Source organism: Leguminivora glycinivorella, chromosome Z (assembly GCF_023078275.1).
Source record: "Leguminivora glycinivorella isolate SPB_JAAS2020 chromosome Z, LegGlyc_1.1, whole genome shotgun sequence".
Lineage (NCBI taxonomy): Eukaryota > Metazoa > Arthropoda > Insecta > Lepidoptera > Tortricidae > Leguminivora > Leguminivora glycinivorella.
Genome location: NC_062998.1, coordinates 34183407 through 34202335, shown reverse-complemented (window position 1 = coordinate 34202335; position 18929 = coordinate 34183407). Strand labels below are relative to the sequence as shown.

Sequence of the window (18929 nt, the reverse complement as noted above, 5' to 3'; positions counted from 1 at the left end):
ACTATTGTAGACGTTGATGGAATAATCTAACTGGAATTATCAAGTTATCTTATCAGTTAATCTTTTAATCGTCGTAGTCAAAGTTAATTATAAATAAGATAAAACTTCGTGTAACAGGAGCATGATCGATTAAAAACACTAAGCGGACTAAAAGGTCTAAGCACTAATTAAATACATACCTAATACCTACCTAAATATCTGTGACTCCTTATTAATTCTTGTAGTAGGTAAAATACTTGGCCCATGTAAGGCTCAGTGCCTAACATAGCCCACTTCTTGAATATTAGATCATTTTTACAAAAATGGTTACACCTTAGGTATAGATACTAAACGTTTTTTTTTCTAAAACAAAGCTACTATTGCTTCATCGATGATTCAATAAATGGTTTTATTCTATGTTGTTTTAGACTATTAGAAATTTTATTTTTTCTAAGTTTGCACAGATCTACACTTAGGTCCACTGGCACCAACGAAAATGGAGGATTAACCCGAGGGTTAACCCACCATTTTATATGGAATTTGACAGATGACAGCCCACTAACCCCGAGTTAAAGGTTTGGAGCAAGTGGGCGTTATTATTTTATTTTTATTTAACGGCATTTGTTTTGATGCACAAACGCATCGTCTGCCTACGTTTACGATAAATTATAATCGCTGCCTGTGTGACTCACCTTAGTTATTTTGGTATTACATTATCACTCAAACTCATATAAAAGGGAACTTAATGTCTGTTCCTAACTTCTAAAATATATCTGATATCTTAGACCGTGCACGAAATAAAGCATCAGAAAATCATAAGCAAAATGATAGACAGTAGTTATGAGTTGGCCGTGACCTCACTCAACTCCATTTCATATGAATTCAATATTTTAGCAAATCGTTTGTTTTAACAGTTCTTAAGAGAAGCTAATTTGTTAGTGTATAGAAAGTACACTGTATAGAAAGAAAGCAGCCTATAATCATAATCAAGACCTACCCACCGCCATTCAACCGGCTTACGATTTTTTTTTGTTCAAAGTAGTTTCTGAACATCTGACAAAGTATGAAACGGTATGCGAAGTGTTTCGGTGGCTACCATTCCTCGACCCACCAACAAAGAGCTGGCTGACACTCATGAAAGTCCTGCATGAGGGTTAATTTCAAAAGTCATAAAGTCGCCGTCAAATGTGAACAATGTAAACAAACCTTGTAGTCAAAATGTCTTTAATTTCCATTTTAACTCATCAGATACTGGCTAAATCCATGTGTTATTTAATCAATTCATTTCACGATTATGATCCTCAACCATAAAAATACTAAAATTGTGCTAAAATATTGATATTTTGTATAATAGTTTGTTTACATGGTTGACAATTTCTATTGATGGCGATTTTAAACATTTATTGCATAAATATTACATAGTCTTAATGAAATAGGTATATAATGGACTAGGTACTTAACTACTACTAGGTACAATAGCGAGATCAAATTATTCATGGCCTACGGTTTAAAACGAATGGTTCGATCCAAGATCATTTGTAGTGAAAAATATTTAATTAAAACTCTTAGGTTAGATGTCGAATGATAACAAAAGTAGTCATATTTGTTTACATTAATTTACTGTTCTATTGATATTGACCTTAACTTTAGGTTCTAAAAATAGCTCAATTTGACAGGATATGAAATACTTACGTACGACATACACAAAAAATAACGAGCGAGTTGACATTTTATCAAATTGCAACTGGATTATTGATACTTAATGTTGCTTTCAAGGTTGTGTCTATATCTCTTGACAATACATATGTATATATATTTTTTCAGTATCACTGACAACAATATTTCCAGTCACTGGTATATTTTACTCTTCGATGGCTGCAAAAATATGTGACACGCTCTTACTGCTCTACGACTATGACCGTTGCAGGTATTTTTGGGGCCTTCGAGCAATAACATATTATTGCTGGTAACTGTCCATTTCTTCACGCTAGCCAGGCTTATTAAAAAGATTTAACAGTTTTACGATCTAGAATTAAATAAGTACCTACATTATTACCAGTAAATGTAAGGTATGTATAATATTGTATAACTTGGTATTACCTATGCATTGCTGCCGCAAAACTTTGCTCATGTTGTCAAGCACATGCTTCGTAGACAACATTCGTGCGAATATGAAGATTAAGGTGTCATGCACTCGCGAACATAAGGACACCATCGAACCATAGAACAAAAGACATCAACGAACATTCAACCCTCAACCGTGAACTTCGTTTGGATGGAATTTAGGTACATACATATAATATTATGTAATTCCCCATTCCCCTTACCATCAGGTGACCTGTCTGCTCGTTTGCCTCCTATCCCATAAAAAAATTGGTACTGCAGAGCCAGGTTATTTGCACTTTATATGGAAGGGTTATAGAGATCTACGCTATGTAGCGTCTACGCGTTAAAAAATTGATTACGGTAACAATATTTTTGAAGAAGTAATTTTTATAAGATGCACCAGGACAATTTTTACTGATCCCCAATCATTTCATAATCATTATCATCAATTTCAACTAATCGAAATGAATCAATCATGTTTTATATTATTACCTGGAGTGCTTGATGTGTCCTCTGCACACGCGTGCCATATGTGACCAGTGGACACTAACAGTTGAAAACGGGGAAAACATTTCGATTAGGCCAGACAGATCGTCTGGCGTGAACCAAGCGTTATGATAAATTACCAAAATCACAAATCAGTAGGCGTTATCTCACACGCCACCGGCTCGCGTTTGTAACCACAGAGGCCCAAAGGCTATTGTAGTTGTCGCAGCCTCCGGACCCACTCACCGGATAGTAGTCAGATTTCAAAGAGTACTCCGCCAAGGTCGCGAGTTACGTAACCGCTGCCGCAAAATGGAAAAATAATAGACAGGACCGTCAACCACGTAGTGACCGTAACAGGACGTGCTTTAGCTTACGAAACTGTCCATACTATGAAGAATAGACGATGTCTGATGACAATTGCCGGTACGCTGAACTGTCTTGCTGCATCAGCTGCATGCAAGATTTATTCTGATAGATCAATTTAATTAAAAGAACACGGTTTATAAAGATACCTTATTTACCATAAGAACAATTTTAAGACTACCTACTGAAATGGGTTTGCTCTTGAAATTACTGGCCCAATCACCTACGGGTACTTCTTAAGTTTAATAAAGTATATTTTAAAACTTAAATTACATTTACAGCCTATTTGCTAGTTGTTGTTAATTCTAAACGGTGTATTGAGGTCACTTTAGACACCTAAAGTAGCTAATGGCTGCTCGCAGAGTTAGCACGAATTTAACATAATGTGATACAAGCCATATAGGTATAAAGTACAAGTAATTGGGTACTTGTTTAACTATACAGAAATGCGAGTATCAGACATGTTTGCATAAGATTTCAAAGCCGCTACGGTATCCGAGTGGATACCAAGCCCTATTCCCCTTTAATTGGGGAATTACATGATATTATAATTATGTATGTACCTAAATTCCATCCAAACGAAGTTCACGGTTGAGGGTTGAATGTTCGTTGATGTCTTTTGTTCTATGGTTCGATTGTGTCCTTATGTTCGCGGATGCACGGCACCCTTAATCTTCAATTACTGCTCCAAACTCCATACCTGCGAAAATTGTAGTGTAGTCAAATTAATGTCGAGTAGTAGAAAGAAGGTATTAATGCCTCTGTACCCTAATGAGCTGTCGTAATGTTTCTTTTGTGTCTCGCAACAAAACATGATCCAAAACATGCGCATGAGACACGGCGGCCGGACTGCGCATTTATTACAGCTTATCGATCGCCGCGTACGATCTGTCTCGTGGATCGTTGCTCAACTATTAGGCTAAATTCTCGAGCGACGGATTATTCCGTTTGCATATCGCAATAAATACTTTTGATTTAACGTATAAAATCACTCACCAGAGATTATGTTTCGATCGATACACGCAGAATAACATCAGAGTTAGTTGTCTGGCATTGGAGCCCTTTAGGAATGCAAATCGTAGAAAATATAATTTAAATTAATTTCACATTGTAAGCCAACATAAGCGACGATGAGGAGGAGAATTTATATTGAAATTAATTGGCCATTATTACTTTAATTCCAATTTAAGATTTCCCAAGAAACTTTTCCGATTTGCAAATCTACCAACAAGGGAAATCATTAATAGATTTATTTATATCCATATAAGTTGGTATAAGATCATATAAGATAAGAAAAAACGTACCTACCTCGGAAACATAAAGAGAAACGTATGCTCGTCCAAATGGCTCAACACCTGATAGTCGCTTAGATGGCGACACTACACATTAAATTTTACAATTCCAGTATCTTTTGCCTTTACCTAAAAGTTTTCACCCTTTGTCAAGAGGTGGCAGTAAATGTCCGATGAAAAACAAACACTGACATGAATACTTTAAGCTCGACAACCATTTTTTTTGGCGGTTATATACGTTACTTTTCCTTGCAAAATGCATATCAAAAGTTGCGTTTTATACTCTAGATAATAAATTAAACAAAAATCAACTATTATATACATTAATATTATACATAAACTTCCAAAAACACTAACACGTTACATGATTACATACACGCGCAAACTCGAGTGGTCCGATAACTATGATGAATTTATGATTTAGGTATGACGATGAATCAATATAAAAACACGTGCATAAAAGTACTATTTCATTTATTCGTTTTTTTTTTAATTATTACTACATCCATAGAATAGCGTTAAATCTAACAAAATTTTATAATTACCAACATATATGTACCGTACATTTCCCACCCACACTTTACAACAAATTACTGAGGTGCAGTCTCGCTCTATTCCTACATTGTTTAATAAGTTGCAAACGAGTAATAGACGCGAAATTGGCTCAAATATTATAATAATATATATTCGTAATCATCGAAATTTATAGAATTCACGGCTTGTAGCTACCAATTGTTGCCAATTGCAAGTAAAGATACTAAAGATTACATTTTAGTCTAGAAAAGTGTATGGCTCTATTTGGCAACGCGAAGCAATTAACACATGACATGGCTGTAACGAAATTTGAATAATTTTGAGCAACATCATCGCCGGTCTTGTAATTTACCTCTACAGACTGTTTTACACTTAAAATTGTGTGTACGAGGACCACACGTCTTTTGAATGCATATAAAGATATAGGGTGGCTCATTCAAATCGCTCAGTTTGGGAAAGTCTGGAGCTATAAGACATACGAAGATCTGTTCTTAGGAACCATGTCATCGATTTTAATAAAAGGAAAAACTGCATTGATACTTTTGAAAAAAAAAATCCTGGGGAATCGAACCCGCTTGTTTTGAAAAAAAAACTTACATGTTTTTCTATTCAAATATCGATTGTGTAGGTCTTAAGCTGTAAATGTATCTATGAATTGTTTTCACATAATTTAATTTATTTTAGTAGATGTTCGATTCGAAGTGACCAACGTTAGAGTATTCAACAGCTTCTTTTTCAAATGCATGAATGCAGTTTTTCTTTTTATTAAAATCGGTGACATGGTTCCTAGGAACAGATCTTCGTATGTCTTATAGTTTCAGACTTTCCCAAACTGACCGATTTGAATGAGCCACCCTGTATAACGTATATGAAAAGTCGTAGTACAGTAAGTAACAAGAGTAGTAAATAAAATTACTTGGTGCGCATTTCCTTTAAACGATATATTTACATTTCAATAAATACACGATCTAAGTCTCTTCGCCTCTATAATTTCCTAAAAATACTGCATTAGAATAGAATATAAGATGATGTCATAAGGTGGTTATTTACGCAGTATAAATATCCAAGTGTGCTCTGTTTAGAAGATATGCTATGTTAATACACATAATAATAAAATTAGGTTTCGATAGATATTTTCAACGCGAACTGCAGATATGCTCGTACGTAGATCCCTCAAATATCTGCCACTTTGAACGTATTCGAGTGCAGCAGACATTTTAGGCGCCTTGTTTCATCCATTAGTTGCAGACTGTACTCTTACCTAATCTGGTTCGGTTGGCGTAATCTGGATTGGTTATCCTATAAACTCTATAAAGCTGAGCCCACAACGCTTTCGTGTACCAATGTCTTCCGTCTTGCTTGAATAACGTCGCGCTCGCCATAAACTGGCTCAGACTATTGGTACAAATAAGGCTGTTTGTCTACGTTCGTTTATTGAACATAAAGAACTATTTTATTATTTAAATACATACATATTCTTAGAATCACAGCGTATGTTTTAAGTTCTGAGAATTCTGAAAAATGACTCTTTTTATGGGACGGACTATTTTGGGTTGTTTCTTTATCTTCCTTTCTAAATTAAGCGACATGCGAAGTAATTAATTAAATTATATTTATAAACAAACGGAGGACGCTGGTTCGATTCCAGCTCGGGACACTTGGAGGCCATGATCACTTTTTCTTTGTATATGACATTTATTTCATGTCTATATTATTCTATAATACTTAATTACCTAATATAAATTAATCACAAATACTTAATACTTCGTAACGAATTACTGACTAACCAAGGACACGAAATTGGTCGAGGATTTACTTAAGTTTTATTAGGTCATTAAGAACAAAATTAGATAAGTGAGTAAATAATAATTTTCATGGTCATATTTTTGCTCCACGCCTACAAGTCTATGTTACACGACGTTTTACCATATAGCTAAAGATTATAATGAGATTTACCTAACAAAAGTATGTTATATCTTATATGCAAATGAGCCGTTTTACGCGAATGAGGTGTTCCATCACCAGGACAACGTACAAGGTTTTATGACCAATGCCTTTTTATTGCGAATTTGGATAGCTAAATGTGGTATCTGCCAATTTAAAGGTAAGTCAATTGATTTAGATAAATCGGAGATTATCGTACATCGATAATTGATTTCCATTTCCAATTTTATTTATCTAATTCATATGATAATTCACGATATCAAAACTGATCTGATTAGGTACAACAAAATGTGACTAATCTAGCAATATCGAGACCCTCATTACATGTATTTAGGTACGATACAACTAAAAAAGCATAGGTACCTAATTTAATTTGAGCCATATTTAATTTAATCGAACATGTGTTTTCATAATCCCATTATTCTTCTAAAGCACACGTATGCCACGCACATAAGCTTAATCACGTCACGTGGCTAATGACCATCGAAATCACTCCATTGAAAATTATTGTGCTATGTGGAGCTCAATTCCTACATGGCAGCGAGTTCCTTCTTGACAAGAGCTTGATAGTCTGTAGTGGCCTCGGCCAAGTCGCGGTCCCCGGCCGAGGGATCGTCGAGGCCTAAACTGTGTCGAGGGCTGCCTTCCTCCGCCTGCCGCTGCTTCAGACGGATTTCACGAAGCCGGGCCTCGAGGATCTTTTCACGCTTTGTCTCGCGGTCAAATATCTAAACGCATATTCCCACATTTTTATTTAATTAGAATTTAATAAGATCGTCAAAATTTGCTAGCTGACCTTCTTGTCATAAGGTATTTTAAAGGAGTAAATGCGTGGGAAAATTTCCTTTGTTTACTACACTTCTGATTTTAGATACTTCCAAGTAGATCCCGAAATGATATAGATAGTGATAGAGTATAGCAATTTGAATAGCTAATAGACAGAAACACGTCGAATGTTGATGTAACTTACCGCCAACATGAGATTCTTGTCATTCTTGCCGGATGCAGTCATGGATGCTGATAGTTCTAACATAGACACATTGCCCTTTTGACTACCAACAGCTACTAGGGAACCCTGTACAAAGTAAAAACCTTTAAAATATGTATCAAAGTAATATTAATTGGAATTTCGATCGTTTTGGAATCGGATCGATGGTTCGTGGACCACCTAATAGTTTTACTTTGGTTTTCTTTATTACTTCTGCTTCTAATGATGATTTTTATGATAGTATCTTCAATTCTCATTTGGTTGGATTTGTTAAAAAAAAAGTATTTCAAGAAAAATGTTTAGCTGTCATAGAGTAGTAACCATCAACCAACGCGAGTGGTATAGGTACTCGCAGGATTCTGAGTCGCAGTCTGTAGTTTCGAAATCGAATAATTTATTTAATTGCTCTTTCCGAGCTGTTTATCCATTTAATGTTATTGCTCCTTCTGAACTATTGATCCATTCTAATTTATGGCTCCTTCCAAATGTATCGCCTTTAATATATATAATGAAGTAAGTATGCATGGTAAGTATACCTGCTCGTGAATCTTGACTTTGACAAGCGGGTCATCGCCTAAATACATGGTGACGATGGGTTTGCACTGGCTGCGCAGGAAGTCCCACGCGGAGATCACGCCGTCCGCGCCCGTGCACAGCAGCAGGGAACACCTGGCGGTTATACACACAGTTCTGCTATGAGAAAATTATGCCTGGTGGTGCCACTACGAGTATCATCGCGTGATGTTACTGTCTTATCAGTCTTATCACATATGTACATTTTTTGCAATATTTTTCTGGCTTGGAAACACATGCTGGAGCTACTCTACTCCGTACTTAAAAGGTTACAGTGGGTTATAGCTGTCCAAACAGAGGCTGTCTGTTCTGTTGATTGCAGCTGCGTTTCTATCATCGCCTCGTCTAGGCCGGCCGGTCACAGTTAAAGTTTGTTGATGTGTTCTAACTGTGCAGCTGCACAGAAAACGGACAAACCTGGAGGGGCTCCAATTAGCGCAAGTGATCTTGTGGCGCGTGGCGGCCGTCGTGATCACGGGCGAGTCGTGGCAGTCCTCGCTCCACACCTGCAGCCGCCAGTCGCCCACGGACAAGAAGTTCTTCAGGAAATACGGATTGCGCTCCAATGCCCGCACCGAACCAGTGTGTGCTGGGTACTGGAACCACATTATCAACTGGATTATTTGTTCTACGCAACTGTATTTATTTTATTACTAGCTTTTGCCCGCGGCTTTGCTCGCGTTAGAAAGAGACAAAAAGTAGCCTATGTCACTCTTCATCCCTTCAACTATCTCCACTTAAAAAATGACGTCAATTAGTCGCTCCGTTTTGCCGTGAAAGACGGACAAACAAACAGACACACACACTTTCCCATTTATAATATCAGTATGGATATCGTTTGAAGTGGAAACGCTGTAAATACATAATAATATAAGCCATTTAAATTTCACGGTATATAGGTATAATATGCAAAGCTACAACCCTGACTTTGTGATGTTTTAGAATATGTTACTCAATCAGCGTAAACGCCACGTAAAAATACTTTTATTGTATGGATAAAGTGTACAGCGATTCTAAATAGTTACTTATTAGAACCAAAAATTACATAAATTTTCAGTGACATTCAGGGATTAGGTAACTGAACATGTTACGTCACAGTAAAAGTCAATAACTCGTGGTAGAGGTTCAGGTGCGATTAAGTACCTACGTTTAAATGAATAGTACTAAATTGACGTCAAAGTGACCTACTTACTACCTACAACACAACTACATGCAAATTATGTCAATAAAATAACTACTGGTTATGCTTCAATTTTCTTGCCTACTGAAATAATATTTAAATACATGAAACTATTATATCTCACCACGACAGGTAATTTATCCAGCTGAGTTTTTCCTTTCCGATTACCGGTAACGACGTAACCGTTGTCTGTGCCAACCATGAATCGCGTCGGGATAGTGAACTCGTACTCCATTGTGCTAATACCGTAAGCAGTTTCCATATGAGGAACATCAAAAGAGTATTTGGCGATATCAATTATCATTTCATCAGTGGGCTCCGACATATTTCGCGCGTCCCACCATTTGCACGCACCATCAGGTGAGCCCGAGAAGAATTCGAGCCCCGACTTGCTGTTTATGAAGAGCACGTTGCGCACCATGTCGCGGTGCGCCACATGCGGCGGGCACTCCGACACCGCCTGGCTGCCGCGCCGTGTGTCGAAAATCACCACCTGACCCGTCACTAGTCCTCCCGCCAACATGGTGCTGTCCTTTGGATTAAATTGTAAATCCAGTAATATGGACGGAGGCATGAAATTCATAAATGGCTCCGCGGGGGTCTCCACGTCCCATAAGAATCCGAAGATGCTGCCAAGTGGGTTACGGTAGAAATTCATGTCGACGTAAGTTACAGCAAATCGCATTTGGTCGGGCTGCCAGCAGATGGAAGAGACGGGGCGGCCTCGCAGAGGGTCGCGGTACACGTTGACAGTCCGCATGCTGTTCTTCTCTACGGGCGGCAAGCTGGCCATGTCCGAGTAATATATTTGGTACATATCAATAGCGTTGTTTTGTAACGCGTAGTGTTCCATGCCCTGTAAATTTTATTTGATTTGAACTTTACTGAGTTTTTCACTAGTTTTCTTAACTAAGCTGCAATCACGATAAACTGAAAAAACTTACGGGACAACAAACATTGACGCAATTGATATATTCATCTTCCTTTTCGATTTTGCGGCGGTATCGTTGCGTGGCTTCGGGGTCGACTACATTGACATCCTTGGGCCAGCCACCTTCGGCATGGTTGATTCCCGTCGTAGTGTATTTAGCTCTGAAAAATATTTTGATAAAGTGTAGTCATACCTATTTAGTTTAGCTAACCACAAGCTTGCAATCTGCATGGGAAGCATGGTCGCGCGATAGACGATAAAATATCAGGCCATCCCTATCGCACTTACAAATAGTGCGATAGGGACGGCCTGCTATTTTATCGTCTATCGCGTGACCATGCTTCCCGTGCTGGAGTGATTTGAATACTATTAAGTTAACATATAGTTCTATGATATTATATAAAGTTATTTCATTTATATATTATCTATCTTATATAATAATAAAAAACATCTTATAGGTATGTGTATATCCTCATACATATACAAATTTAAGATGTTTTTGATTAAGGTATTCGTTAATGCTACCAGAAACATTCGTACGTGTACGTGTATAATATTATTTTGTTCACGTACACTAGAATATTTCCATTTACTACCCCTGCCTCCTGTAGGAGTTTGATTTTAGGAAATAATGTTTTGTATTTTTTTATCATCGTTCAAATGACACGAGGTAACAGTCACTGCTCCGGCCTAGCTTTGTTTTGCTATAGGAATTACCTCCTAGTACTACTGTCACTGTGAGTAGGTACTTTTATCTACCGCTTTGTGTTGATTTCGTGCTGCGAGAAGTTCGGGGTGTTCTGAGTGGGCTGATGTACCGGGTTCCGCAGGATGAACGCTTTCTGTTCCGCGGGGTTGGGCAGGATGGAGTCGCACATTTCGGGCCCTTGTTCACAGAACATGGGCTGTTTTCCGAAGTCTCGTCGCTTCTTTATATACGAGTAAGTTTCCATTATGCAATGATTCGTAAGCCTTTTCTGAAACAATTATAATATAATAGTATATTTTCAATAGGAAATACTGGAAAATAATATCGTGTAATAATACTAAAAACTAGTAATATGACTAACAAGGAAACACGCAGGAGACTGACGTTTATTGAAATACTTTTAAAACAATTGCATACGCGTCTCACAAGCACGCGCAACGCACGCGTTTTTATAGATAAAATATAAAGGTGCGACCACACCGCTGCTTATAAAACGGTGACGGTACGGAATGGCTGTGACGCATAGTATTCGTACCGTTTTTACCGCATGCTCCACAGACCGCTGCTCTAAATACGCAGACGGTAGGGAGTCGCAGTGAAGCATCGTATCCGTACCGTTTTTACCGCATGCTCCCCACACCGCTGCTTAAAAAACGGCCACGGTACGGAAACGCACGACGTGTCACATACGAAAGTCACTGCGTTTCCGTACCGGCTGCGTATTTTGAGCAGCGGTGTGGGGAGCATTCGGTAAAAACGGTACGGATACGATGCGTCACTGCGATTCTGTACCTACCGTTTGCGTATTTTGTGCAGCGGTCTGTGGAGCATGCGGTAAAAATGGTACGATACGATGCGTCACCATTTTTTAAGCAGCGGTGTGGTCGCACCTTTAAGCCATATGTTTGTTTAGAGTTGTTGCAGATAGCCAAAAGTTTCGTTGTTTTCCTCTTTGTTGCTAGAATATTTATCTTTCGCGGTAAGGTCCTCAATTTGTGCTTGATACACTCTCTACGTAGAGCTTTGATCTAACGATGTTTTCATGAAGTGATATCCTAATATTTTCTATTTTGGTATGATTTGGAGTCCTACACGTAGTGATTCAATGCTCTTTGGTCCTACATGTTTCATTATATCTTATCTATTATGTCAAAGTCAGTGCCATAGATTTCTGAGGTCATGTCATTTGCACCAAAGATTTGCACACATTTGTCATCAGTTGCCTGGGGACAGATTTTTGAATCTCACGGCGTTCGAATTCAGAAAATTGTCACGGTGAATTGCCTACTATTTGCCTACTATTTTCGCTGACAATTTTCTGAATTCGAACGACGTGAGATTCAAAAATCGGCCCCCTGATCATTGTAGGGTATGCTCGTCTCAGATTGCACGTTCTTTTTAATTTAATGAAATGAAGAATAATACGATTTCCTCAAAGTATTTCTCATAATTTAATGCCAAAACTGTGTGCTTTATCTACCTATAGTACCTAATAACACTACATATTTGTAAGAGAAAAGATGAAGTATCCTAGTAAGTACCTACTTTTCTTATTTCCTTGCACACTTATACAAGCGAGAGAACTTTATCAACGTTTAAAACTACACCTAAAATATATACATATTTGAGAGGATATAAGATTAACTTTATCGGGTACAGTACAACATGCGTCTATTACATAAAATAGGTTTATTTGTATGAACAAACTGACATAATTATGGAAACTAAGACAAAACATAAAATATAATATGTACTAACGTACCTAGTACCTACATATTAAATCACATCCTTTGTAAATATGTTAACCCATCATGTGGTGTCCTAATAGCGGCACACCGTAAACGTCGTTCTCTTTTTTGTACGATTTTACATATGTAAATCTGTCAAAGGGTTAGTACCCACCGACCTACCTATGCCATTTCTATAATGTTACGTTGTAAGCAGTCACAAGTTATTGGAACATTTTACTGTGTTGTAACTGGTTGGGACGGTTTCACTAATTTGAACATTAACCCAATAATGTTTAAAGTCGCCAAACTGCGAGATCTCTCTTGCGCAAAATATCTGGTAGGTACTTTAAGACGAAATTGTATCTACATTACCTCTACGTTCAATAACCTGATTTACCTACTTTTCAATCTGATATCTGAATCAACCTTTCATATTCTCACGTTAAAGGTAACTTTAAATAAAAACTACTGATAGACATACGCAACCATAATCTCTTATTAAATGTATGCACATACCTACTTGCCGATAAAGCTCAAATAATAATTTAAAAAAAAGTTCACGTTTCAAAATTATTTAGACAGATCTCTTGACCATACAATTCTGTTACGTCAAGTACTTATATGATGAATCGGGTATACACGGTGTTTCCGGTATCACTCAAAACCTCAGACACCCCAACTGATTTTTATTTTTTTAAACTCATCTAGAGTATTCATCTTTTAATCTGATCGTTACTTTTTTTTAAATCGAATTTTTAATTTTCTGTACAGCTCTACTTGACTTTTAGCTCTACACTCAATAAAATAATTGCTAACTACCATCATAAACCATAAGACTATTTATTTGTGTACGTTACTGCAACGACATAAGGTTTACCAATACACAGCTAAGATGTCACTGTAAAACACTTTAAAGCTTTGTCACAGTAAACTTCAAATTGGACAGGTAAGTAATCGCAGTAAGCAAATAAACTCAATATTCAAAATGACAAGGTTGTAATTAGGTACGAGTTCAATTTGTTATGACTTATGATAAACATTAAGATTAAACTGACAAACAACGTCAAACTAGTAGCGGAAAAAATAATCGTCCAAGTAACCGGCCAGTATTAATACCCCTAAATACTGAAAAAAGGTAAACAACCTCTAGCAATGCGATATACACAATGTTGTATTACGAGTACAATAGAATGGGCACGTAAAAAATAACTAATAATACTAATTTAAATAAAAATATTACCCCCATCAAGATATAGCTCAATCGATTCTACTCTCGATTCTGAACAAAGTGTTTTCAGGTTTTTAGTGTTAAGTGAAACACGGTGTATAATATAGTAATATAATGATCTGTGATCCCGCCGCAGGCTTAAACCATTTAGCCAATTTTGATACAGAAACCTGATTACTTATATTAGTTTGCTTATTCTTGCAGAACTCATTGCAGGTACCGTGTATTGTGTAATAAATTAATAATTGGCGCTTCACGTCACTTTAACGACCGTGTGGGCAAAATTTTAACTCATTATCGCTGGAGGGGACCCGAGGAGGACATTAAACTAATTCAGCGACATTACGGCGTAATGAATGACGTGAGGTGTGGAGTTGCACTGCGAGCTGCGCTCGCGCTGACGGCCTAGCCAAGTTTTCAATTGCTTGCGCTATCTATCACTTTCCCAATGTAAGCTAGTGCGACAATGATAGTTGCGTTTATTTTGCTACAGAGTGTAAGCGATCTATGTGTTAGCTACGCGTCCTGGTTCGCTCGCAGCCGCGCCGCAAGGCCTCTCGGCTCCCAATCGACGCGACAAACTGGATAGTTCCTATTATACTTACTATGTACCGGAGTATTATTTATTTTATAAATAATCATTACGAAGCCTAGATAACCTTACATTAACAGAACAACATGCTTATTCCATTTTCATCAACCTAACAGTCTTGCCCATATCAATCGCTAATACTTAAATGATTTATGTAATTTGCAATGGAAAATTACTTTGCCTTTATTGAGGTATAATTCTCGGGTACAATTATTATACTTGCAATTTTCTTATGCAAAAGAATTATTAAACGGTAATTAGATTGAGACTGTTATGGAAGCTCTGTCTAAACTATCTTACCTAATAGTTTAATGCAAATTGTCTGAAAGTAGTGCTCAATTAAAGCTTAACCGGGGCGAATATTCCTCTAACAATACTTGGTGCTTTAGTAAATACTGCATAACAAAGCATTGCGCGGGCCGATCGCTCGCCGCAATCGTAGCCTGCTATACAATACAATGAGACCCTGAACCAAATTCGAATACTTAGCTAACGAATACCGAACCGATGCTGATGATTTGGGAACTATAAGGCCAACACTGGTCGCATCTTGGTGAAAAAATTTGTGATATATATGAGTAGATATTTACGAATGAATTACTCTTCCTCCAATTATATAAGAAGTTGGACGAATATAGTAACACTGGCTAACTCTAGCTACTGCTAGTCAGTAAGCACATCTTTAACATGTATATTCGCTTATTAACCAAGTAAATGACACCTACGTACAAATAATCCCATGCAAAAAAAGGCATCATTTAATCTGTCTTCATCCTAAATAAAAGATTGTAATAAAGACAGTACGTAATGGCTCTTAGGTGGCTCCAAGTGGTACCATTTTTTTCTATTAATCGAATTGGACACACAAGATACAATTCAACTGAACTAATACTCGTACGTGCTTGCTAACAAATCAAATCATATCAATACATTTCAGTATAAGACTATTACAAATTTTACACATTTCATGTCTTTTCCATCACGGAACAATGGTATTCCGGACCTTTGGGAGGCGTGCCCGGGGCCGAAGCCAACGCGTAGAGGCCCTTTCGACACTTTAATGAAATGTAAGGGGTACACCGAGCGGATGTTGCCCTTGCCCGTATCATGGGACACACGCAGAGGCAACACCCGCCAGGGTGTAAGGACTATTTGAGAGTTAATGGAATCTAAAATGAACTGGTCTATTTTGATGTGATGGACTAAATACTAGGCTATGGATAAAAAACCGGACGCCTGCCTAATAAAACGGTATCCAATTTTATTTCCGGCAGACGGTGACTCGTCCCCACAAGATGGGCCCCCACAAAAAGCGACATCCAAGATGGCTCAAGGGCAACACCGGTGTGAGAACTCAAGGGTGTCGAGAGGAGTACACCGCTTTCTGCCCAACAGCCACTGTACCAACTCGCATCTCATGCAAATTTTCACTTCCACCCCTGGGGCATGTAGCCCTAACGACTCCACTCTGGACGGCCAGCCAAGGCAAGCCAGATGTAGAGAGTACTGTCCCACCCACCCGCATTACGGGTAACAGAACTCCCCAGGAGCACTCGGGTACGCGCTGTTTCCCAACAGCTCGCCACAATCTGCCATGTGTTGACTGATTGCACTGGTAAAACCAATGGGCGATGGGGTCGTCACATCCCTACACATTTCATTATCATTAAATATCATTTTAATTAAGTCAAAAGGTGCTCGGAATTGTAGGTACCTCCAGTGGCCCGTTTCTCGAAAGGTAACTACAAGCCTTGTATTACAAGTGTGTTTCCATGACAACCCATACGATTTGACAGTTCGCGCACTTGTAATACAAGGCTTGTACCTTTCGAGAAACGGGCCCCAGGTCTCAATGACAACTATAATCGCACTGCGGCACATGAAGTCCAATGATTCAAATTAAATTAGGTTTCTACGACCAAAATGAAATGAGAAAATTAGCCGAGAAAAAACTAGTAGTTCGTCACAAAGTTGTTAAAGTTAGCTCTTTTTACAAAACAACCAACCGGGCCAGTTTACCCACAGGTGTGAATTTACGAGGCGCTTGCATAATAACGAGACCGCGGCGAGCGTGCGCGTGCGCGGGCCTTCTCCGTTTGATCAAGCTGTTGGTGGCGAGGAATAACTAACTTATCAAGTTATCATTGGTGCAATGATTCGTCAAGATTGGTGCGCCGCGCGCCGCATACACTCATATAGGCCAATTCTAACTTACGCTTGATATCTTTACGACTTCTAAAGGATGCCTGCGTTTCGCTTGTGCTTGGCATGTTATCTCTTCGGGTGACACATAATTTTGTGTCATTAGAATATTGACCTTACGAATATAAAAAAAAAGATAAAAATTCGTTTATCGCACATAAACACAAAAACAATTGTTGAAGGATAAGTTTACATCCATTTGTGCATATCCTAATTATTATTAACACAAGAATGTGAGTGTGTATAAACCCGCTTTTTGTCAGTTTACTCAAATAAAGATACAAGAAAATCACGTCTTTATGGTAAGCGACAAAGTGGGACGTTTTACTAAACACTATCATCACAAATATCTCAGGAAGTTCATAAGTGTAGGACTTTACATAAGATATTATAAGGGTTTACGTTTCATCTCCCGCTCAATTTCTTTTGTTTGGCATACGTAACTCTACAGTAATAAATATAATGGTCATTATATTTAATTTTAGATAATAACAAACAACATCTACGATTAAAAAGTCCATAGGACAGCACGGTTATGTAAATAAAACGATAGTTTCCCTCGACAACATAATTGCCGTAATTTGCATGTTAAAGACTGTCATTAAATTATAATTCCTCCAAATTTAGGAACGTTTTGTGTGATTTTTAGCGGCCAATTCAATAACAGGTTATGTGTAATAATATGTCCGTCGTCAATAATTTTAGAAGAAAGCGGAAGATTTGCATAGGAAAAATGTGTTATTATAGCATTACACGTATTATTTTGTAATAAACGATACGGAACAGAAATAGTAGTAGTGCTACACTTTCTGAAAGCAACACTTAAAGTTTTAGTAAGCTGTGGTAGTTAATATACAGCGCGTAAACGTAATAAGGGCGATAAATGAAACCAGGAGTATAATTCAATATTGTTATCATTAATTAAGAGGTGTTTTTGATTTACTCTTAATTTTCACCCCATAAAGAATTTTTGAAAAAAATCTCAGCAGCAATGTACTGTAAACGTGGTTGCGATGACAATCAATGACAACTGTCAACAAGCGTTTAACGGGAGTGTGTTTGTATTACGTTGCGGGCCGAATTAATTTGTATGGATAAAAAAAAAAATTTTAAGTAAAAGTTATCTAATTACATTTTATACGTCCTATACTCACCACCGTTAAGAGGTTCGCCCGTATTAGGTTTACAGAACAGTATTGTAACAGTAGATGCACATTTTTATTAGCTTACTACATAAGCTCTAACTTTATTCAGCTGACGACCCGCGTGCTACACATAGTAGACCGGTGCATATTATAAGCCCCAAGTGCCCCAACACACTTTTGAAACGCGGTCGTCAGGGGGATAAATATTGATATAGGTAGTATACAACATATATTTTATTTTAAAAGTAAGAAAATGCTTTTAAAATATTATATGATTTATATGATCGTCAGGCTTTAAATACGAGTTACTACATATTAGTATTCATTTATCCTATACATTACTATTACTTAAAAAAAACACCCTACATTACCATTTTGCTTTCTTGTGCCATTCGTTCACTAAACTTAAAAGTATAACATCTACCTGTATATGAATGGTTACAAATCCACCATCCCAATAAAAAACTAATATCGAAATAAACCATCATAAAGAGGCGCGTAACTATGAGGCAGCTTCGATATTGTCCAAGTAATAAACGAAACAAGCACGTACAGTCGTACATTGCGCGTACTCCGTCTAGGTTTCTATTCTGCCGTTGCGAAACGACAAGAAATGGTGTAGGTACCGGACAATGGTGCCAATTTCACTAATTTGCCATCTACGAGCTACTGAATTAGGAAACGTCTCAAATACAATCGAAAGTAAAGTGGAGATAAAATTTTACGACATACATTCCATTGGTGCTGCAAGTGTAATACCTCTACAGTACCTACCCTACCCATACAACTAGTGTGGTAGACTTTTTATCTTTACCTAATAAAGACATTAAAAATTTGAAAAAAAAACCCAAAAAACATAGTGGACCGATTTTCATGAAACATGGCTAAGAACACTCCCGACTAACTCAGCTTTCAATAAAAAAAAGCTAAATCTAAATCGGTTC

At 37.6% G+C, this 18929-nt stretch overlaps 2 protein-coding genes across 3 annotated transcripts in view; one reads left to right on the top strand and one right to left on the bottom strand.

Annotated features, from left to right (window-relative positions):
• The window catches only part of LOC125240719 (fibrinogen alpha chain), a 79237-nt gene that overhangs the window by 47751 nt on the left and 12557 nt on the right, over window positions 1-18929 (top strand). The window lies entirely within an intron of this gene.
• The window catches only part of LOC125240720 (dynein axonemal intermediate chain 2-like), a 32494-nt gene continuing 18306 nt past the window's right edge, over window positions 4742-18929 (bottom strand). For both annotated transcript variants that reach the window (XM_048148748.1, XM_048148747.1), the window contains exons 2-8: window positions 11139-11356; window positions 10393-10540; window positions 9573-10304; window positions 8686-8864; window positions 8232-8364; window positions 7678-7782; window positions 4742-7435 (exon numbers count right to left, since the gene is read on the bottom strand). In XM_048148748.1, the coding sequence (XP_048004705.1) occupies window positions 7238-7435; window positions 7678-7782; window positions 8232-8364; window positions 8686-8864; window positions 9573-10304; window positions 10393-10540; window positions 11139-11332 (1689 nt within the window). In that variant the 5' untranslated portion in view covers window positions 11333-11356 and the 3' untranslated portion in view covers window positions 4742-7237. The remainder of the gene's footprint in view (window positions 7436-7677; window positions 7783-8231; window positions 8365-8685; window positions 8865-9572; window positions 10305-10392; window positions 10541-11138; window positions 11357-18929) is intronic.